Source organism: Erythrolamprus reginae, chromosome 2 (assembly GCF_031021105.1).
Source record: "Erythrolamprus reginae isolate rEryReg1 chromosome 2, rEryReg1.hap1, whole genome shotgun sequence".
Lineage (NCBI taxonomy): Eukaryota > Metazoa > Chordata > Lepidosauria > Squamata > Dipsadidae > Erythrolamprus > Erythrolamprus reginae.
The window spans coordinates 333741478-333766021 of record NC_091951.1 but is presented as its reverse complement, the minus strand read 5'-3'; the positions used below and the strand labels follow the sequence as shown (position 1 = coordinate 333766021).

The window sequence follows — 24544 nt, the reverse complement described above, 5'->3', positions numbered from 1 at the left end:
TGCTTCATAAAAATTCCACAAATGAGATACACTAGCGAATCCATACCAAAGTCTTGTCTGGAAATCCTCTGTAAAACCATTAATTCCAGGAAATATTTGAGTTTTTGAGACTTATAAAAGTTTCACTTCCTATCCGTTGTGGTGAATAGTTTAACCATGTACATAAAACACGAAATTAAATCTGATAGGAACTGAAGTGGAATTGACATTGTTGGAAGTGAATAATTATAGCTTTAGGCCCAAGGTTAGCTTTCAATCCCAACTTTTGTGAAAATATTTGGGCTGTCATTTTAGGTGTGCAATAGCTGTCAAAACAGCTGTGCTTCATTCTTGACGGAAAGACATCTGAATGCTAATTCTGTGATGTAACATTTTTAAATTTACATGCTTGACACTCAATAAGAGTAGGGACCATTCCTGTACTCAGCTTTTCAATACCAAGAGAAATTCTATATCATTGCAATAGAAAAATCTAGGTTTTCCCCCTCTTGAATTTATTGCAGAAAATTCTGAATCCTGAGCATGTGTGAATGGTGTTTACATCTCAAGATATATTACACAAGTCGCCCTTGGTTTGCAATCTCAAATAATAAAAAATATATTTTATTGGTTTTGCACATAAGGTTACATAAAACAAACATAAAACAGTGCACAGTGCGTGTGCCCATCACCCGACTGACAATAACCATCACCACCACCACCAATTGCGGAGGGTTCAAATATTTACTAGATTATGTTCTTTTTTTCCCCTTAGCTCTAATTTGCATTTGTTTACTATTCAAAGAGTGATTGGAGTTTATTTTTCACATTTTCGTCACAAATTCTACTCAACATATAATCTTTCACCTTATTCCATCATACCATCAGCTTCTCCAATTTATTTTCATCAAACTTGTTTAATCTTATTTCCATGATTTCAAAATGAATGTGATCAACCATGTACCAATACCAGTTCTGTAATGTCCATTTTATAGATTCTTTCCAACCCAATACCACTACCGCTTGAGCGCTTTCCAATGCAATCTCAATTGAGCCCAAAATTTATGTTGCTAAGAGAGACATTCGTTAATTGACTTTTACCCCATTTTACAACCTTGCTTGCCACAGTTGTAAAGTGAATCATAGTAAGTATATAATAATAATTACAGAATTGGAAGGGAACTTGGAAATCTTCTTGTCCAATCCTCTGCTTAGGAAGGAAATCCTACACTACTTCAGGCAAATGGTTATCCAACATCTTCTTAAAAACTTCCAGTGTTGTGTTCACAACTTCTGGAGGCAAGCTGTTCCATGGATTAATTGTTCTGTCAGGAAATTTCTCCTTAGTTCTACGTTGCTTCTCTCCTTATTTAGTTTCTACCCATTGCTTCTTGTCCTACCTTTAGGTGCTTTAGACTCCCTCTTCTTTGACTCCTTCTTCTTTGTGACAACCCGTGAGATATTGGAACACTGCTATCATGTCTTCCCTGGTCCTTCTTTTCATTAAACTAGAGATACCCAGTTCTTACTGTTGTACATACTCCTGGTCAGGTGGAGGATGATGAAGATATTGAGGACTCGGATTCAGATAGTGTTTATGAATTAGGGGGGGCGGGTTTACAGGTAGTAGAACAGGTGGGAGGCCAGCCACAGGATGGGGCTATGAGTTCAGGATCTAGTGAGGGAGAATCAGACATTCGCTGGGTTAACCCTAAATTCAGAAGGGCCCAAAAACGTAGAGAACAGGTGTCTGGAAGAAGATATTAAGGAGAGGAATGGAGTAAATACTGTAGTGATGTATTTGGCACGTCAGGGAGTCAGTGGGGAAGAAGGGTGGAGTTTCAACATTGCCGAAGAGAAAAATGGATGTTTTTCTTGCCACTCTCAAGTAAGCAAAAGTATTCTGTGTGAGGGCTACTGTTTTAGAAATCATGCTGTTAGGAAAATAAATCTTGTTAAGTGGAGAAGGAGAAGGAATGTGAGAAATGCAGTTAAGGGAGATAACGGACCAAGTGCCTGTATAAAATGTGTTTAAATTCCAGAAGAGCAGAGAAATAAATGGAGTTTCTTTATTCAGGATATAATGCATAAGAGTTATTTGTAATTGTTAAATTTCTTCCAGAAACCAGAACACTTACAACCGTTCTTCATATGTTTTAGTCTCTAGTCCCCTAATCATCTTCCTTGTTCTTCTCTGCACTTTTTCTAGAGTCTCAACATCCTTTTTGCATCAGTGTTAAATTAGTAAGAAAGCTGTTAAGTGAATCTGGCTTCCCAATTGTTTTTGTTTGTCACAGAAGCACAAAAGATGAGCACATGATCCGGGGAGATTGCAACTGTCATAAATACCAGTCAGTTGCCAAGCATTTGAATTTTGATCACATGATCCATAGGGATGCTACAACAGTCGTTAAGTATGTTTGTTGTTTGAATGGGAATGAGTGAGTTTTTATGTTATTGAGTGTATTGGGTTAATTAGTTAATGAACTGGATTTTGGATATTTATATTGTTTCTTATATGTTGTAAGCTGCCCCGAGTCCTTGGAGAGGGGTGGCATATTGATCAGATAGATAGATAGATAGATAGATAGATAGATAGATAGATGGATGGATGGATGGATGGATGGATGGATGGATGGATGGATGGATGGACGGATAGTATTGCGGTTGGCTCTGTGCCAGCTCCTGCAGTGGGGAATTTGGATGTTGGTTTAGGAGAATTCTCAGCTCATCAGAGACCTGTGTTATTGCCAGCAGAATCAGACAGTGAAGTTGATTCACAGCAAGAGACAGACGGTGGGGGAAAGGAGTCAGACGGAGAGATGGGTGCAGCCAGCCCACCAGTCAGTGCTCCAATTAGTCAGTCATCAGAATCAGAGGAGGAACCACTTGTGGATGCTCGTGTGCGCAGGCTTATGACAAGAAGGGACCAGCTGCGCAGACGTCTCCAAAGATAAGGGAGCACACCTGTTCAAGAGGCAATTATGTTAATTTGTTTGGTGATAAATTACTGGCATTGGGGAGTGTGCATGTGGGCATTTATCCATTGGAGAAAGACTATTGCTATAGTTCGTATTATTCCAGGACTTCTACTGAACTTTGGACACTTCACAGTTAAATAACTCTTGTGGACTCATTGGCGTGGGTGGTTATGGAGATTTACAGCTGCCTTATCTGCTCTGTTGTTTTGTTTTTTGCCGCATTCAAGGATTTTTCCCGGGTGAGAGAAATTTGGCTCTTTTTAGAGTGTGTGCTCACAAAAAAATGTTTGATAAACTTACTTTCATTTGCTCTGTGACTATGTGTGTGTTTGAATTTCATTCCAAACTCACTGGGGGCTAAGTGTTAAGGGCCCGGCATAACAGATAGATTGTTTTGTTGCTTGTATCATAACGATTTATAGTAATATTGATTGTTTCCTGATTGCTTATTTGTATCCTATGACAATCATTATGTGTTGTACCTCATGATTCTTGACAAATGTATCTTTTCTTTTATGTACACTGAGAGCATATGTACTACAGACACATTTCTTGTGTGTCCAATCACACTTGGCCAATAAAATTCTATTCTATTCTATTCTAAAAAAAAACAAGATTTGTGACTATTTTATTTATTTATTATTTATTATTTGGATTTGTATGCCGCCCCTCTCCGAAGACTCGGGGCGGCTCACAGCAAGTAGTACAAATCATATGCTGGTCCAAGTAGTACAGCAAGTAGTACAGACTATATGCTGGTCCAAGTATTATTATATAATTTACCTAAAATATTGTTATGACAACATTTGACAAGTCTTTGAAAATCTGGGTGTTTTCCCTAGGCTTTAGGTTATAAAGGCTTTTTATGGGATTTCATACATTAGTTTGAATATTAATCTTCTGGGGGATGTTTTCCTTTGTTTAAATGTTCTGTTTCTAAATCTGTATGCCACTGAGAGATGTTATGGATTTAGTAAATAAGTAGACACTGTTGAGTAAGCAAACCTCTTCTTATGCAAAAATATTTCCCCCTGCTTTATTATTTCTATTTGTTCATGCACAAAAGTAGATGAAATTTATCCTATTTTGATAATAGAATATATTTCTACCAGCAGGAGGTTCACTGATTGCCAGTTCGAGGGGGGCAGAATCAGCCTGTTGCCTAGATACTTATGGATTGGCAATCTCAAAGCATCCATTCTCAATTCTGATCAATTGGGATAATTGTTCTGTTACTAAATATGCCCAAAATAAAAGAGAAGTGCAGACTTGGAGGAGAAATGTGAAAAAAAATATTTTGTGATTTTGGAAACATTGACAGATGCAAATACAGGCACCAATTTGGAAGCTGGTAAATAAATACAATTGCTGGTAAGGAAATTGCTTATCTAGACCCACACTGATTTAGAAATAAGGAGAACTTTCCTAACAGTGAGAAAAACCAATCAGTGGAACAGCTTGTCTTCAGAAGTTGGCAGTGCTCCATCAATGCAGGCTTTGCAGAAGAGCCGTTTGTCTCAAATGGTATAGGACCATGATGGTGAACCTAATGCACAGGTACCACAGGTGGCATGCGGAGCCGTATCTGCCAACCTGTGAGTAGTTGCCTTAACTCAGTTCCAGCCAGGGGTGGGCTGCTAGCTGGAACACCTAATTGGGCTCACCTCCACTGCTCTGGAGGTACTGTGAGTTTGAGCGGAATTATACCTGCACAGGTGCAGAAGCATAATTTCACTTGTGGTATCTCTAGAGCTGTGGAGGCGACCCTAATTAGGCATTCTGGGTAGCAGCTCACCACTGGGTCCAGTGTGCACATGCACGCCAGCAAGCTGATTTTTGTCATGCAGAGGCATTGGGAGGGCATTTTCGGCCCCCAGGGGGTAAGGCAGGGGTGGGCAGCAGGCAGGATGGGGTGGAATGAAGTTCCACCAGCGGAAATGAAGCTGTGTGCACAGCTCCAGCTGACCGGTGGCTGTCACTTCCTGGATTACTGGTCTCGTCTTGGCTCTCCTTTTTTTCCCTGCTGCTGCACACTCCTTGCTTTTTTCCCCTTTCCTCCTTCCTGGCCTCGGATGAGTTTCCCTCTCTCCTGCCTGGCTCCTCTCCAGCTTCATCTGGTCACCTCCCACGGCCAGGAAGGAGGAAAGAGGAAAAAAGTGGGAAACGCGAAGCAAATTGTCACCCCAGCAAGCGACACTGGTGAGATTGTAAATTTCCTAAATATGCCCATGTTACACCAACACTCCGCAGTCTGCATTGGTTGCCGATCAGTTTCCGGTCACAATTCAAAGTGTTGTTTATGACCTATAAAGCCCTTCATGGCATTGGACCAGAATATCTCCGGGACCGCCTTCTGCCACACGAATCCCAGCGACCAGTTAGGTCTCACAGAGTTGGGCTTCTCCGGGTCCTGTCAACTAAACAATGTCGTTTGGCGGGACCCAGGGGTAGAGCCTTCTCTGTGGCGGCCCCGACCCTCTGGAACCAACTCCCCCCAGATATCAGAGTTGCCCCCACCCTCCTAGCCTTTCGTAAGCTGCTTAAAACCCACCTCTGTCATCAGGCATGGGAGAATTGAGACTTTCCCTTCCCCCTAGGCTTATAAAATCTATGCATGGTATGTCTGTATGTATGACTGGTTTCTTAAATTGTGGTTTTTAAATTAACTTAAATATTAGATTTGTTTATATTGTCTAATTATTGTTGTTAGCCGCCCCGAGTCTACGGAGAGGGGCGGCATACAAATCTGATAAATAGATAGATAGAAAGATAGATAGATAGATAGATAGATAGATAGATAGATAGATAGATAGATAGATAGATAGATAGATAGATAGATAGATAGATAGATAAAATAAATAGATAGATAGATAAATAAATAAATAAATAAATAAATAAATAAAATAAAATAAAATAAAATAAATAAAATAAATAAAATAAATAAAATAAATAAAATAAATAAAATAAATAAAATAAATAAAATAAATAAAATAAATAAAATAAATAAAATAAATAAAATAAATAAAATAAATAAAATAAATAAAATAAATAAAATAAATAAAATAAATAAAATAAATAAAATAAATAAACATGCGGGTGCATTTCAGAGAGATTTTTTGCTACCCCACATGTGTGAGGTTTTAACTCTAAAATTCCCTTGCTGATTGGGGAGTTTTCAAGTCTGTTGCAAACAGAGGAGTGTATTACTCTTCTCGTGAAATATCTCTGGACATTCTCAGTTATATTAATGTCCGATATTAATGTGGACAGATGAGCTGTATTCAAGAATTGGTCTAGCAAATGTTTTACATGCTTTGGTTAGAATAGAATAGAATAGAATAGAATAGAATAGAATTTTTTTATTGGCCAAGTGTGATTGGACACACAAGGAATTTTTCTTTGGTACATATGCTCTCAGTGTATATGAGGTACAATACTTAATGAATATATGACTATAAATTTGTTGCTTGTATTCTTACTATATTCATTCATTCATTCATTCAATTTCCATACTGCCCAATTCCCTAAGGATTGTAGGCAAAAATATAAAACATCAATAATTGTACAAACTCTAAAAACAGTTTTAAAACAATTTACAATACAAACAATTAAACTCCTGCATGTCATTCATAGCTGGAACTCACTGGGTACCACCATAAGAACAACGGTCCTAGCCTATCAGAAAAGCCAGGTCTTTACCACTTTCTGGAAGGCTAATAGGGTGGGGGTAATCAGGATCTCAGGAGGTACCTGGTTCCAGAGAACCGGGGCAGCCACAGAGAAGTCCCTCCCCCACAGACCCAGCAGCCGACACTGTTTAGCTAATGGGACCCGGTGAAGACCAGCTTTGTGGACCCTTACCAGTTGCTGGTAGAAGATTGTCTGGCCCTAAGCTATGTATGTCCTTTTAACAACTGCATCATGAGAGCAGAGATCCGGGATCATTACGTAAAGCAGTTCACAGCTACCTCAACACTTGACAATAATTGAGCAAGCTCAATTACAATCATAACCCAAGAATCATCTGTGTCATTTCTTCACCAGTTAAAGGCAACAGTACTGTTACGTGTTCGTGGAGAGTTATCTCACCCAAAACCCAACATAGCACCTTCAATTGGAAATCCTAACAGCCCAAAGCCACATCATTTTTTTCTTACACACTAATAGAGCTCCCAAGTGGTTAGCTGAGAGTGGAAATAGACCTAATGGGAGCATTACAATGGCAAGATAACCGTTGTGAACTGGGTTTGAACTTTTCAGGGAGGGAGTGGAAAAGGGTGGTTCATTCGGAAAATAACTCTCACCTCCTGGGGAAAGCAGTTTCCAAAAAGAAAAAAAAAAGTTGGGTTGTTGCAAAGATTTCTGTGACAGAGATCCAAAAGAAAAAGAAGAAGAAAAATTGAATACAATATTCAATTTGTACTTGGTTGGAAAGGAAAGTTGAACCTTTCATTTCCAAGATCGAAAATGCCTAAGGACAGATAGAGAACGTGACCTTGCCTCTTTGTCAATTTCCATGGTGACCATGGAAAATGAATTAAAAGGAATCATTGTCTTTCAAAACAATACTGCCACATAATGGCCAGCATTGTTTTACTTTGATCTGAGCCAGGTCTGTACAATAATCGGTCTCGTTGCATGCAAGCTGTTATTCCCATGCCTCCAAATGTCAGAAGCAGGTCTGAGGCTAAAGTTCTGTGAGGTTTGTAGAAAGTTAGCACCCATCCCTCTCCTAGAAGAATGAAATATTTTGAGAAATTAACAGAGAGATACAATCTTGGACTAGGGAGGTACTAATACCACTCTATAAAACCCTAGAAACATAGAGGATTGACGGCTGAAAAAGACCTCATGATCCATGTAGTCTGCCCTTGTACTATTTTCCTGTATTTTATCTTAGGATGGATCTATGTTTATCCCAGGCATGTTTAAATTCAATTACTGTGGATTTACCGACCACGTCTGCTGGAGGTTTGTTGCAAGCATCTACTACTCTTTCAGTAAAATAATATTTTCTCACGTTGCTTCTGATCTTTCCCCCAACTAACCTCAGATTGTGCCCCCCTGTTCTTGTGTTCACTTTCCTTTTAAAAACACTTCCCTCCTGAACCTTATTTAACCCTTTAACATATTTAAATGTTTCAATCATGCCCCTCCTTTCCCACTCTCAGGAATGTCACCCAAACCTAGCTCAAAACACCTAGGATTTGTACTTCACCTATAGAGCCAACAATGACCCCTGAATAACCCCTACAGCTCCCCCTGGGATTTTGACAACAGCCAATGGAAGACATGTTCTTAAACAGGAACTAGAAGCTCAAGTGCAAAGCCCAAGAAGCCCAAGAAAAGATATAAAAATCCCCCACTCTCAACACCATGTGGTTAGCTGCCCAGAGCCACATGGTTTAATGATGAAGCATTAACCATCTTTCCAATCAGCCAGCATGTTTCAAAGTGTCTTTCTCTCAGTTTGGAACTGAACCCGATGGATATTTCTTATTTTATTTTATTTATTTATTTATTTATTTATTCATTCATTCATTCATTCATTCATTCATTTATTTATTTATTTATTTATTAGTTGGACTTGTATGCCGCCCCTCTCCGAAGACTCTTCTTCCCACAGGTTGATTTCTCTTCCCCACTCAACAGAACTGTCCAAAGCCTACTGAGTATGCAGATGTGGGTAGGAAATGCATGTAAAGATTTCGCTCAGAAAGCAATGATTACCTAGGAAACAGCCCCTTCCTGATTAATCCTTCAAGACCAAATTAACATTTTTATACCATAGAAACTACTTTGATCTTGCTCTATGGGGAAGGGAGGGAAAACATTTCTTAAATGTCATTTACTATCATGAAAAACAGAAACAGAAACAGGGGAACTACTAAAATATTAGAACGGTGCTTTTCTTTTAATTAGCAAACTGGATCTTTGAAAAATACCCAGGTCCTATTGCCTGCTAGAGTACCTGAGAAAAATTTGTTAATATAGTGAGAGCGTCTACGAGCATGTGGAGAGATTGTTTTCTTAATTACTGAACATTCGCAAATAGATTTCATAATCTGGAATTAACAGCATTGATCTGGGCTAGGCAGATGTTCAAGGGATGTTAAAATGATAAATTGGAAAGCTAATTTCCTTTAAAAAAAAGAATTTATATTATACAATTTACTCATTATATATTATATTTGGTTTTAAATTAGCATTGCAATCCATTTTAAAATACAATGGTACCTCTACCTAAGAACGCCTCTACTTAAGAATTTTCGAGATAAGAACTGTTCTGTCCGGCCCTCTGGTAGAATCCTCCCAAAAATTCACAGGTACAAATTTCAGACACACACACGTTTGAAAATTCAAAACAATGTTCTTTATAATGAAAATTCACTTAAACTAAGCCCTCTTTTGGTATAGCAAAGAGCACTCGTCTCCAAACAAAGTGGTAATTTGTACAAATCCCTTATCAGTTCTGTGATACTTAGCTTGCAGCTGTGAGGCAATTCACAGTCCTTCTTCTTTCATAAAGTGAAACACACTTTGCTCTGGTTTAGTTTCAAAGCAGGGAAAAATCAGCACACAAAAAGTCAAAGTCAGTAAAGCAGTCAGGAAACACAATGATCAGATAATCCTCCACAATGGCCAAATCCACAGGTTGCTCTTTATAGCAGCTTCACTAATTACCACAGCCCCACCCAACCACAGGTGGCCTCATTTTCTTTTATAATAATCTCTCAGTTGTTGTTGCCTATGCAGCGCTCTCCGCCTGTGTGGCTGTATCATTAACTCTTGTTCTGAATCCAAGGAGGAGCTAGATAATTGATCTCCTTCTGAGCTGTCTGCCACACTCTCCTCCTCCCTGTCATTCATGTCTTCTTTGTCAGAGGAGCCTTCATCAGCAGATTCCACCGGGGGCAAAACAGGCCTGCAGCATGTGGATGTCTCCCCCACATCCACAGTCCTTGGGGCAGGAGCAGGGCCAGAGCTAACCACAACAAGAACCGGGTGTTTGGAGAGGGAATAAACCACTTCGCTGTGGTGACTCCCTCGCGCTGCCTCCCATACACCCGCCGTGAGATTGCCTCTCGGAGTGTCTGCGCGCGGAAAAGCAAAAGGGGGCCCTTTGCCCCGGACGAATCAACTTGGCTTCAGCCAAACCGAGGAGTAACCACAGTGAATGAAAGGCTCCGGCTACAAAGTGAGTGAGCGAGAGGAGAGGGGAACCCTTCAGCATGGGAAGGAAGAGGAAGCAGGTAGAAGCAGCAGCAGCAGCAGCAGCAACTGCCTTTCGGTCCAAAGAGTGGGAGGTTCCCCCCTCTCCCCTGCCTGGGTTTCTCTCTCTGGCACAGTGTATGCATACGAAGCAAAAATGCACTGTGCGCATACAATAGAATTGAAGCTGTGCACACAGCACACTGAGCGCTACAAGTGCGCCATCCCTAATTTACCAGTAGCAACCCACTACTGCTTCGGTCTACTTAATAGTTATGCAAGTAGATAAGTAGGTACCACTTTGGTGGGGAGACAAGCTGGTGCTCTGTGCAGGCAATCAGATTCCTGACAGTTCTAAACTTTCCTGTTTTGGAGCCCACTTGCAAGGCAGATTCAGGAAGGGAGTGGGCCTTGGCTGACCCCCTAGGAAGAACCACTTGCCTTTCTTTCTCTCTGGTATGAAGCCAGCTCACCCTCCTATGATCAACTTGCAAAGGGTGCAAGCCAAAGATGCAAGCTATATCAGGGCTAGTACCATGGCAAGCCAAGCTACTCCTCTGCAGTAGCCGCATGAATCCCAGTGTCCGGTTAGGTCCCACAGAGTTGGTCTTCTCCAGGTCCCGTCAACTAGACCAGTGTTTCCCAACCTTGGCAACTTGAAGATATTTGGACTTCAACTCCCAGAATTCCCCAGCCAGCATTTGCTGGCTGGGGAATTCTGGGAGTTGAAGTCCAAATATCTTCAAGTTGCCAAGGTTGGGAAACACTGAACTAGACAATGTTAGTTGGCGGGTCCTAGGGAAAGAGCCTTCTCTGTGGGGGGCCCGGCCCTCTGGAATCAACTCCCCTCAGAGATTCACACACTCCCCCTACCCTCTTTGCCTTTCATAAGAACTTGAAAACATAGACTCACTAGACTCCAGACTCTGGCCAGTGAACGTGTGGTATGTTGTAGTGTGTATTTGAGTGTTTGATTTTTAAATGTTTAACTTTTTAAAATATTTTAAATTAATCATATATGTTAATTGGATTTAGATGTGTTTTATATATTGTATTTTTATTGAAATGTTGTAAGCTGCCCCAAGTCCACAGAGAAAAAATAATAAATTGTTATCTCCTGGTTACCGCCACAACGTCATACAACCACAATAACCACAATCGCAACAACAACAACAATAATTATACCCTTAAAATTTTTGGGTTGCAAATTTTAAAAAACTTCAGTTTTATTCAGAATCTTTTGAAAACCTTGAGGCTTGTTACTAAAAGGAGACAGGAATAAGTGCCTGGTGATTCAGTATGCAGTATGTGTGTGGAATAAAATTTATGTCAGTTTTCTCCAAGTATTTTGAAAATTATAGGCACATCTGGAGTGCTCTAGAATGGGAGGGGCTGCCTTTGCCGTTCCACTTCGATCCTTGCCCCTTTTCTTAGCAACGTTTGATGCCGAGCTCTTTGATACTCTTATCTGAAGGTTTTCTCCAGATACTTTTTATGATCGTTCCCCCCTCCAGAGCTAACAAGACAGACGTTGTTTCCATCCATATCAGGCCCTCTTTTCAAGTATGCTTTTGAACACAGCTCCAGGAGATTTTACAGACCTGGGAGGAAGCAAAAGCTTTTTCATTTCTCTCTAATGGGTTGGAAGCCAAAAGGAGGGAAATGTTCTCAAATGTTTACATTGGCTTTGTTTAATCTCTGGAAAGAAGGAAGCGCTAAGGATCAAGAACATACTTGGGGCTGGAATTTGGCAGGCTGCAGCTGTTTGCCAACTCACTAAGTGCTGTCTCTTTTTCGGATTTGTTTTTTTAAAAAACTTCGGGATTAGGCCAAAACTCAAATTTCATTTCATTTATTTCATTTCATTTATTTAGATTTGTATGCCGCCCCTCTCCGCAGACTCGGGGCGGCTCATAACAAAGTGAAAACAATTTACAACAAATCTAAATTACTGCTAAAAACATTTTAAAACCCCCATTTTCTAAACACACATACATACACACATACCATTCATAAATTGTATATGCCAGGGGGAGATGTCTCAGTTCCCCCATGCCTGACGACACAGGTGGGTCTTAAGGAGCTTACGAAAGGCAAGGAGAGTAGGGGCAGTTCTAATCTCCGGGGGGAGTTGGTTCCAGAGGGCCGGGGCCGCCACAGAGAAGGCTCTTCCCCTGGGGCCCGCCAACCGACATTGTTTAGTTGACGGGACCCGGAGAAGGCCCACTCTGTGGGACCTAATCGGTCGCTGGGATTCGTGCGGCAGCAGGCGGTCTCGGAGATATTCTGGTCCAGTGCCATGAAGGGCTTTATAGGTCATAACCAACACTTTGAATTGTGACCGGAAGTTGATCGGCAACCAATGCAGACTGCGGAGTGTTGGTGAAACATGGGCATACCTAGGTAAGCCCATGACTGCTCTCGCAGCTGCATTCTGCACGATCTGAAGTTTCCGAACATTTTTCAAAGGTAGCCCCATGTAGAGAGCATTACAGTAGTCGAACCTAGAGGTGATGAGGGCATGAGTGACTGTGATCAGTGAGTCCCGGTCCAGATAGGGCCGCAACTGGTGCACCAGGCGGACCTGGGCAAACGCCCCCCTCGCCACAGCTGAAAGATGGTTCTCTAATGTGAGCTGTGGATCGAGGAGGACGCCCAAGTTGCGGACCCTCTCCGAGGGGGTCAATAATTTCCCCCCAGGGTAATGGAAGGACAGATGGAATTGTCCTTGGGAGGCAAAACCCACAGCCACTCCATCTTATCCGGGTTGAGTTTGAGTCTGTTGACACCCATCCAGGCCCCAACAGCCTCCAGACACCGGCACATCACTTCCACTGCTTCGTTGACTGGACATGTTCTCCACATTCCAGATATTCCAGCTGGCTTTGAGCCAACCCGAATGCCTGGCTTTGAAAATTCAAGAGAAATTCTGTCTTTCTTTTCCTGCTCCCAAAGACAAGTCTCAAGTTTTCAGATTGTATAAACCAGGTTACCATGGTGACAGAAACCCAGATTGTCTAGAGGTCTCTCTACTGTCAAAGAAATGCATGGCCACCTTGACACTTAGTGTTGAAATTTCCCCAAATCTGACAGCCCTTGATATATTGGGACTGCAAACTTTGAATTCTGGGCGTCTCTGGAGACAAAAGGCATCACTTGCGTTATGACATTATTTCACAAATGACATGAAGTGTGCTATTTCACAATGACATTAAGATACACATGATATTGTTAAGGTTTCCTCCAAATGCCTATACCTATAGTGATTATTACAATTGCTACATCCCCATGTGTCTGCAGATGACAGAGAAGGGACAGCAAAATATAGTAGAGCCAGAAGCTTCCTTAAGGACCACAATGACTGAGATGATGGCAATAACAATAGCAATCACACTTAGATTTACCGTATTTTTCATAGTATAAGACACTCCTTAGATTTTGGGGAGGAAAATAGGGAAAATTATCTGCTTACCAGATATTCATCTGGCTAGCATCCTTAGTCTGGTCAGCTTCAACATATTATTTTATCCACTGGTTAGAGCTTTTAAAAAACCCTTATTCAAAGAGAGTAACAACGAAAGAGCTTACAAGCGGTAGGAGCATCATTCTTTCCAGTCCTGGTTAGGGCTAGAAAGAAACATATGGAGCAATAAAAAAAACTATAAAGACAGGGTTTGGTAAACATTCTTGACAGAGAGTAACAATGAAAGAGCTTGCAAGTGGGTAAGAGCTGAGAACATCGTAAGCACCTGGTTAGGGCTGGAAAGGAGCAAGTTGAGCAGTGAAAAAAATCCTGCAAAGACTTAGAACTCGGAAAACATTCTTCACAAAGAGTAACAATGAAAGGACCTGTAAGGTAAGAGCTTAGAAGATCATTAGCACCTAGTTAGGGCTGGACGGGGGGAGCTTAAAAAAAAAGCTACATTCAGAGTGGGTGAGATCATCCAAGGGCATGGGGTGAGGTATCATCAATACGCCGATGATACCCAGCTATACATCTCCACCCCATGTCCAGTCAACGAAGCAGCGGAAGTGATGTGCCGGTGCCTGGAGGCTGTTGGGGCCTGGATGGGTGTCAACAAACTCAAACTCAATCCAGACAAGACGGAGTGGCTGTGGGTCTTGCCTCCCAAGGACAATTCCATCTGTCCATCCATTATCCTGGGGGGAGAAACATTGACCCCCTCAGAGAGGGTTCGCAACTTGGGCGTCCTCCTCGATCCACAGCTCACATTAGAGAAACATCTTTCAGCTGTGGCGAGGGGGGCGTTCGCCCAGGTTCGCCTGGTGCATCAGTTGCGACCCTATTTGGACCGGGAGTTACTGCTCACAGTCACTCATGCCCTCATCACCTTGAGGCTCGACTACTGTAACGCTCTCTACATGGGGCTACCTTTGAAAAGTGTTCGGAAACTTCAGATCGTGCAGAATGCAGCTGCGAGAGCAATCATGGGCTTTCCCAAATATGCCCATGTTACACCAACACTCCGCAGTCTGCATTGGTTGCCGATCAGTTTCCGGTCACAATTCAAAGTGTTGGTTATGATCTATAAAGCCCTTCATGGCACCGGACCAGATTATCTCAGGAACCGCCTTCTGCCGCACGAATCCCAGCGGCCAGTTAGGTCCCACAGAGTGGGTCTTCTCCGGGTCCCGTCAACGAAACAATGCCACTTGGCGGGACCCAGGAGGAGAGCCTTCTCTGTGGCGGCCCCGGCCCTCTGGAACCAACTCCCCCCAGAGATTAGAACTGCCCCTACCCTCCTTGCCTTTCGTAAGCTACTCAAAACCCACCTCTGCCGCCAGGCATGGGGGAATTAAGACTTCTTCTCCCCCTAGGCTGATACAACTGTATGTATGGTATGTTTGTACGTATGCTGGTTTTATATATTAAGGGGTTTTAAGTTAGTTTTTAGTATTGGATTTTTACTGTACATTGTTCATGACTGTTGTTAGCCGCCCCGAGTTTTCGGAGAGGGGCGGCATATAAATCCAATAAATGAAATGAAGATGCACCTAAATTTTCAGCCTCTTTTAGGGAGGAAAAAGGTGTGTCTTATACTCCAAAAAATATGGTTTATAACACCCCATAGTGTTTTACAGCAGTCTCTTGATTTACAATATGAGTTTATTGCCCCCAACAATCTGGGTCCTTATTTTGGCTATCAGGACATCATCAGATGATGAAGGAAGGCATATGACTAAATCTACAGACGGAGCAAAGAATGGATCTTCTCTTGTTTGTTCTTGGGAATTTGAGGTTAAGCCTATTGGTCTTATGTGACTTTTCATATTTCCTGTCTTAAAAGAACAGGAATGAAGGATTCTCAGTAATTAAGGTTGGAATGGGTCCCGGTGACAGAATGTGGGTTTGACTCACAGAAGGAAGAAGGAAATGTCCGGTGGTTGCAGAAAACAGAATTGAGTCCTGGAAAAGTAGAAAGTGTGGGAAACTCAGCACAATGGGTCCATTTTATGCAAAAACAGGGCACACCGATGGTTGAGGAGATCTGTAGACAGCTCCTAGGGGATGGAGAGGGCAAAAATGCCCTGTTTTGTGTTGTGGTTAGCTTTGGCCCAGCTCCTGCCCCAAGGACTGTGGATGTGGGGGAGACATCCACATGCTGTAGGCCTGTTTTGCCCCCCAGTGGAATTTGCTGATGAAGGCTCCTCTGACCAAGAAGACATGAGTGACAGGGAGGAGGAGAGTGGGGCAGACAGCTCAGAAGGAGATCAATTATCTAGCACCTCCTTGGATTCAGAACAAGAGTTAATGATACAGCCACGCATGCGGAGAGCGATGAATAGGCAACAACAACTGAGAGATTATTATCAAAGAAAATGAGGCCACCTGTGGTTGGGTGGGGCTGTGGTAATTAGTGAGGCTGCTATAAATAGCAGCCTGTGGGTTTGGCCATTGTGGAGGATTATCTGATTGTTGTGTTTCATGACTGCTTTACTGACTTTGACCTTTTGCTGATTTTTCCTCGCTTGGAAACTAAACCAGAGCAAAGTGTGTTTCACTTTGTGAAAGAAGAAGGACTGTGAATTACCTTACAGCTGCAAGCTAAGTATCACAGAACTGATAAGGGATTTGTACAAATTACTAGTTTGTTTGGAGACGAGTGCTCTTTGCTATACCAAAAGAGGGCTTAGTTTAAGTGAATTTTCATTATAAAGAACATTGTTTTGAATTTTCAAACGTGTGTGTGTCTGAAATTTGTACCTGTGGATTTTTGGGAGAAGTCTACCAGAGAGCCCGACAGAACATTTTGTGAAAAAAATTGGCCCATTTTTCACCTCCCAACCAGAGAGACACACTAGAGACGCACCAGTAGGAACCCACTGATGACGTACATTTTGGTGATTTTTTCCCCAGTCTCCTGAGAAGGAGCTTCTCAGCTGTGCCTTGGATGAAGAATAAAGGTCACCATTAATATGAGGACAGGCGGGAGGGCTTCTTCCGACATGGAGACGCCAGAAAAAAATCACCAAAAATTGCATCACTGGGTTCCTACCAATGTGGCACTCTGGACTGCAGCGGTAGGAACCCACCAGTGCACCGCACATAACATTTTTGCCCTCCACCACCCCTACCCATAAGTACTCTGCAGATCTCCCAAACCCTCTGCATGCGCTGCTTTCATGAAAAACAGGCCTGTTTTCGGCAAAAATTGGATGTGCGGGGCAGGGTTTCGGGAGGCCAAAAATGGCTGTATTTAGTGTGTAAGATGTGTTGTGGTTGGCTCTGGCTCTGGCCCAGCTCCTGCCCCAGGGAATGGGGAGGTGGATGCAGGGGAAACTTCAACATGTCACAGGCCTGTGTTATTGCTGACAGAATCAGTTCAGAGTTTAGTTTCCTCGGACGAAGAAGAAGGTGGGAGTGACTCGGCAGAGGAGGGCTTGGCACACAGCCAAGGCAGTCGATCTTCCTTATCTTCTATTGCTTCAGATGATGACATTTTGGACCCACGCAAGCGCAGAATTATGTGTAGAAGAGACCAAGTAAGAACATATTACAGGAAATAAGGGAGACCACCTGTGTTTGGGTGGGGCTCCAGTAATTAGGGCTGCTGCTATAAATAGCAGCATGTGGGTTTGGCCATTGTGAAAGAATATCTGTTTGCAGTTCGTCGGGAATTTTGTGTGCTGGACTTTGTTGCTTTTTCATGCCTTTGAAACCAAAGCAGAGCAATGTGTGTGTGTTGGAAGAAGAAGAGGTGTGAAGTTTCTTCACAGCTGCTGGCTAAGTACTTAATGACTGCTTAAGGGAAATTGTACTGACTACCCAGTTCTTTTGGGAAGAGTGCTCTTTGCAATACAAAAAGAGTGCTTAGTTTATTTTGACTTTTGTGATAAAGAACATTGTTTTGAATTTTCAAACGTGTGTGTGTCTGAAATTTGTACCCTTGAATTTTCGGGAGGCTCCTACCAGAGAGCCCGGCAGAACAAAGATGTACCAACATTTCCACTCTCTTTTGGGGAGGGGAGTGTGTCTTATACTCTAAAAAGTAGGGCACAGATTCCCACACAATTCTTATGGCTTAACATAGGATGAGTTTAGGATAAGCCAGCATCAAGATAAAATTTTCCTACAAAACCCCAGGTACCAGGTAACCTTTCTGATAACGCTATTTTGGTCAATTTTAAAAACAGTTTCTTTTCTTTTTTATGGTTCTTAAGGTTAGGCAGGTTTCAGCTTATCTTCCTTTTACAGTTAAAAAGGGTGACAAAGATTTCCAAATAATTCAATTACTTACCAGCCCGTTGCAAGTACTGATCGCTGCTGTTCCACTCCTGGAGTCGGAATCCATGACAGTCCCCAAAAGGTGACATGACGTGGCTACGCTGGGAGTGATCTTAGCACCCAGATAGTTGCCATAGCGCTTTTCCAAAACATAATTATTGGACAGTAGTTCTTGGTGAAGAGTTAAGTTGAAGAAGAGATCCTTGTCTTTGTGCTTCATTTTATAATACACCTTACTGTCCCTTCCCCTGGAGTCTCTTTTCCCTCTGAAGTTTGAAGCATGGAGATGTAAATGGTAGGAGAGAAAATATCCGCCTCCATCCACTCTTTCTGGGCTAACCACTTGGTAATCTTGCAGCGCTTTAACAAATTGATCTAGGGAAATAAAAAAAAGTCAAAACTTAGCTTTTTTTAAAAAAAAGTCATCGCTATTAATATTAGAATTTATTATATTTACAGTGTATAACGTTATTTATTTATTATTTATTTATTCAATTTCTATTACACTGTTACTCCCATGGCAAATTCAAGGTCTGAACCATTGAAGCACATTGCGCTTGTATCCTGCTTAAAATATAGCTATTAAAATTAATTAATTGTGACCTGATTTTAATAGGTCGAGGGTAAATTTATTTATTATTTATTTATTAATCAGATTTGTATGCCGCCCCTCTCCGCAGAATCGGGGCGGCTCGCAGCAATAATAATACAATGTAAACAAATCTAATATTTAAGTTAATTTAAAACCCCAATTTAGAAACCAATCATACATACTAACATACCATGCATGAATTTTATAAGCCTAGGGGGAGGGAAAGTCTCAATTCCCCCATGTCTGACAACAGAGGTGGGTTTTAAGGAGCTTACGAAAGGCAAGGAAGGTGGGGGCAACTCTGATATCTGGGGGGAGTTGGTTCCAAAGGGTCGGGACCGCCACAGAGAAGGCTCTTCCCCTGGGTCCCGCCAAACGACATTGTTTAGTTGACGGGACCCGGAGAAGGCCCACTCTGTGGGACCTAACTGGTTGCTGGGATTCGTGTGGCAGAAGGCCGTCCCGGAGATATTCTGGTCCGGTGCCATGAAGGGCTTTATAGGTCATAACCAACACTTTGAATTGTGACCGGAAACTGATAGGCAACCAATGCAGACTGCGGAGTGTTGGTGTAGCATGGGCATGCCTTGGGAAGCCCATGATTGCTCTCGCAGCTGCATTCTGCACGATCTGAAGTTATTTTTTTTTAAATATATTTTTTATTGGTTTTGCACATAAAGTTACACAAACAAACATAAAACAGTGCACAGTGCATGTGCCCATCACCCGACTGACAATCCCACCACCACTACCACCAATTGCGGGGGGTTCAAATATTTACTAGTTTTTTGTTTTTTTAAATTTCCTTAGCTCTACTTTGCATTTGTTATTATTAAAAGAGTGATTGGAGTTTATTTTTCACATTTTCGTCATGTGAGTGTATAACATTATTTATTTATTATTTATTTCTTTATTCAACTTCTATTATTTATTATTTAGCATTAATTCAATTTCTATTATTTATTATTTATTTATTTATTTCAATTACGCTGTTACTCCCATGCCAAATTCAAGGGCTGAACCATTGAAGCACATTGCGTTTGTATCCTGCTTAAAATATAGCTATTAAAATAAATTAATTGTGACCTGATTTTAATAGGTCGAGAGTAAATGAGATCTTTCTGGAGGCGGGGCTATGATGTCACAGAGACTCCTTCCTCCCCGTTTCGGCCGGCCAGGAAGTAGTCTCCATGACGTAAAAGCCCCACCCCTGGAATCCCCTCGTGTTAAATCCCACGATGGGATTCCCCACTCTCCTTCTGGGTGGCGGCGTTTTGCAGTGTTCGGCCGAACGGCAAACATGAACATGAACTTTACCCGAACTTTTAAAAAAGTTCAGGTTCGGGTTTGGTATGCTGAACTTTGCAAGTTCGGTTCACCCAACACTACTGTAAAGCACTCTGATGCGGTATATAAATCCAAGTGGTATTACTATTGTTATTTCCAGCTTCTTCTTCTTTTGTGTGTTTTATTCCTTTGGTACTGTTATGTTTACATGTTTTATCTTTCCCCCCCTGCACCATTTTTGTAAGTTTGCCAGAATAGCTTCACAATGAGATGTGAGATGGGCAGCAAATAAATTTAACAAGTAGATAAATACATTAGTTATGGATATAGTCAATATAATACACTTTCACACTTTAATTTTAGCATATTTTCTTCCTTGTCTGGAATTCATCTCTAGGAAATATTTCATTCTTTAAGGTCAGCTAACCTCATCTTATGATCCTCCAGATAATATTAGAGCTACAGCTTCCAGAATTCTAGCCAACATATCTGGAGGACAAGCCAAGCTTTGCAATATTTTGTGTTTCTACTTCAATGATTTTTAAAATTGGCATAATGAATTTTTAAAATGTTTTTAGTTTCTACATTACCTAAATGACAATGTAAATAACATACAGATCAAGATGAACCAAGATGATAGTATTTTGTTTCTATGTTTCATTTCAAATGTATAAATAAAATATTTTCATGATGACCCCATGAAGTTCAGCTTGTCCTCATCAAATTTTTTTGGGGATGAATTCCATCTAAAGTTATTCTATGCATAATTTCTTTTTATATTGTTCATGCTATGTTTCTAACAAATGGTAGCACCTAGTTGACCTTGAATAATCTCACTAATGTGATTACTAATGTAATGTAATATGTCTGAATAATATTTCAGTGAGAGACTACTGTGAAAGTCCAGAACTAGATTGAGAAATAAAAAGAAACATTCCAAACAAGGCAGTGACTTAGTGTTGCCAGTGAAATCACCAAGGGTTGAGTTCAAATCAAAGATGAATATGGATGCTAAGTACCCCTGAAACTTTTCTAAACTAAGATATTCTTAAATAATCTTGAATACTTACATACTACACACAGGCATACAAAAATATATATTATCTACTATATAAACTGTATATGAATGCACACACACACACACGCATAACTCTTCTAAAATTATACACATTGAACCTCATTTACTGCGATAGGAAAAACATAACCAGAGCCCAGAAGGGAAAAAAAGAAAAAAAATTCAAAGTTTTTCTACCAGTTTTCTCATCCAGAGAGGGACAGCTTATAAATATGAATGAATGAATGAATGAATGAATGAATATTAAAGATAGGTAGGTAGATAGGTAGGTAAGTAGATAAATAACTGAGAATCTCCATAAATGTGCAAAACCCTGGGCAACCAATTGTGACTTAAGGATCACAAGTGAGCCCAAAATTTCTGTTGCTAATGAGATATTTGTTAAGTGAATTTTGCCCCATTTTATGATATTTCTTGCCACAGTTATTAAGTGAATCATTGCAGCTGTCAGGTTAGTAAACACAGTTATTAGTGAAGATGTTTTCCCAACTGATGGTCACAAAAGGTGATGATATGACCCAATCATAAATAGGACCCAATCTGCCTAGTGTCTCAATTTTGATCCCATGATCCTGGGAATGTGGCAATGGTTGTAAGTGTGAAAAACAGTCATGAGCCACCTTTTTAGTCACAGCTTAGGAGACTTGGGGGCACAGTGATAAGAACAGTGGCATTGCAGGCTAATTCTGTCAACAGTTCGATCCTGAGCAGCTCAAGGTTTGCTCAGCCTTCCATCCCTCCGAGGTCCAGTAAAATGAGGACCCAGTTTGTTGGGGGCAATATGCCGATGCTGTAAACCGCTTAGAGAAGGCTGTAAGCAGGGGTGGGCAGCAGACAGGATGGGATGGAACACAGTTCCACCAGCGGAATTGAAGCTGCATGCCCAGCTCCAACTGACCGGCAGCAGTCACTTCCAGGATTATAGGCCTTGATTGGGCTCTCCTTTTTTCCCCTGCTGCTGCGCTCCTCTATTTTTTTCTCTTTCCTCCTTCCTGGCTTCGGACGAGCTTCCCTCTCTCCTGCCTGGCTCCCCTCCAGCCTCACACAGCCACCTCCCAAGGCCAGGAAGGAGGAAAGAGGAAAAAAGCAAGGAGTTTGCAGCAGCAGCAGCAGGGGGGGAGGAGGAGAGCTGAGCTGAGCCGTGTGGTCTGGGCTGCAGTCTTTTTCCCCTCGCGAAGCTCTCACTCCGCCCATAGCTGAGATGAAAAGGTATCATGTGGCAATAATAACCTTGTAACACTCTCTCGGCTTTCCAATATTTTTAAATTCCTCTCCCTCCCATCCTTCTCCTCCTCCTCGGAAAGCAGCAGGGAGATTAGCACTGGTAGGAGTTGTAGGGTGCCCTTTTCCTCCCCCCTCTTTTGTCAAGAGCTGATTGGCACCCGTTCACCTAGCTACCCAGCCTGAGGCAGGGGGTGACCCAGGAAGCAGAGCGGGGGAACCGCCAAGCAAATTGTCACCTCAACGAGCGACACTGGTGAGGTTGTAAATCAAGGACTTAACAGTTCGCTTGAACAATGATATTCGTTCAAGCCACTCCCACCTGGTCACATGGCTGGCAAGTCACTCCTACCCAGTCACATGACCATCAAGACACACCCACAAAATATGCCACACCCACAGTGTGACAGTAAAAATTTTGGCTGCCCATTACTGGCTGTAAGGCATTGTGAAGCGGTATATAAGTCTAAGTGCTATCGCTATTTTCGGCACCGTTGTAACTTTGGAAAGTCACTAAACGCACTATTGTAAATCAAGAGTTACCTATACGAAACTCAAGAAATGGAGTGTGTTATGTTTGCAAGTTGTTAGAATAAATGTGATTGCTGATTGGAGCAGGGCGATCAATAAGAAGCCTGCTAGCGCAACCAATGGGAAGCCTGGGCGCGACCAATAAGGAGGCTCCCGGCTCAACCAATAGGAAGCTCCAGCACGAAGTCTTGAAACATTGTCACCAATCCCTGCGCTAGTAACAATGTATATAAGGTGTGGTTTTGGCCGCTTGTTTTTTTAAGTCGCTACCTGCCTGCGAGCTGGTCACTTTTGATGTTCCTGATTATTAAATAAAGAGTTGTTATCCTCTTCATCGGCCTCCAGCCTCTGATTTAACAGAGTGGTCCTCGCAGATGATTCTTAAGAGAATCAAATCCATAGCAATGTGCAACATCCCCAGAGTACCTGACTGTCAAACATGCTCTTCAAATCGTACAATCAACAGCTGTGAAAATATCAACATACCCCATCCGTACTATTTAAGTGCAAGTCCCAGGGCTTCCAAATGGAGGCCTCAAAATGTCAAAACAATTCCTTGTTCATGCAAAATGGCTATGATGAACAATAAACAGCTCTCACGTAGCTTTGCCAGATTTGTGCAATTTATATAGACCCTCGTCATAATAAAACTGTTTCTTGGAGCCAAAATTGGAAGACAACGTTCTTTTTCTTCATTATTAATTTTTCCTTGAGTCAAATACTTTAAAAAAAAAAAAAGATCTATGAACAAACTCAGTCCGAAAAACAGTTGCTCAAAATCCCATTCAGAGTGGTTTCTGGAGCGAGGCTGATTTTTCTAGGAAAACGGTCAGCAATGAGCATTATTTCCCCTTTTGTAATTTCAGCATGGGAGAGACAAGGTCACCAGTTAACTGGTGGGTAATAATAATTGCAATTTCGACCCAGCTCCAATTTTGTAGGAGGGGATGTGATTTGTGATTAACTCTGCGGTTTAAATCTTCTACAAATGTTTCGCTGCCTCCATATAACGAGCTGCGGTGGGCAGTGTTTTTTTTTCTTTACAGGAGAAAAATGTTACATACGATACACAATAAATCCAAAGAGCTTAGATGCGTTCAGAGGAAGAGGAGAAACTTTAGGGACTTACTTGCTGAGGGGGTCCTTTGTTTTGCAAACTTAACATCCAGAGGCGCAGGAATGTGAAAGAAAGATGCCCCATTTTCCTCCGCTTTTAGGCAGCAGATTGTAATTTTAAAACAAAAGCAAAAAGCTACTGACCTTGCTTCTGGTCTGGGAAGACAAATCTCCTGGTTGGAGAAGTTCTAGCATAGCAAAATCCCTGGATATTAAGGAGGTGAACCCAAAAGGAAAAGTTTGCAATCCAAGTTCTTTGGAAACATGACATGTTTTGGATGCAGGAGGAAACCCAAACAGTCCTTTCTTTATTTAAAAATGACTAAGTAGTAGGGGGGAGGAAGGCACATTGTATGGCCAAGGAAGGACGGTGAAAATTAATGCTCAAAGGAAAAAACAGGGGGAGGAAGGAGAGGAGAGGAAAAAGAATCTGCTCTTAAAGAGAAAAGACGGGCTGGGTTGTGTTTCCCCTGGCAAGGGGGAGTGATTAGAAGTCTTGGTGTCTGATTTCGGGGGAGAAGGAGGGTCTAAGAGGCAGCTCACAGGGAGTCCTTTTTCATACACATGTGGCAGAATATTTATTTATTTATTTATTCATTCATTTGTCCAATGCACAAATACATAGGAAGAAAAATAGACATGTAGTAATATACATAAGGGTAAAGTGAACTTAGAGGAGAGGATACATGAAAGAAAGAGAATATATATGATAAGTGAGAGAAAGGAAAGACAATTGGACAGGGGATGAAAGGCACACCAGTGCACTTATGTACGCCCCTTACTGGCCTCTTAGGAACCTGGAG

At 41.7% G+C, this 24544-nt stretch overlaps 1 protein-coding gene across 1 annotated transcript in view; it reads right to left on the bottom strand.

Moving 5' to 3' along the window:
* Positions 1-24073, bottom strand: part of ADAMTS12 (ADAM metallopeptidase with thrombospondin type 1 motif 12) — a 229634-nt gene extending 205561 nt beyond the window's left edge. Inside the window, exons 1-2 of the mRNA XM_070743485.1 lie at positions 23886-24073; positions 17933-18294 (exon numbers count right to left, since the gene is read on the bottom strand). Of these exons, the coding sequence (XP_070599586.1) occupies positions 17933-18294; positions 23886-24012 (489 nt within the window). The 5' untranslated portion in view covers positions 24013-24073. The remainder of the gene's footprint in view (positions 1-17932; positions 18295-23885) is intronic.
* Positions 24074-24544: the final 471 nt, after the last annotated feature.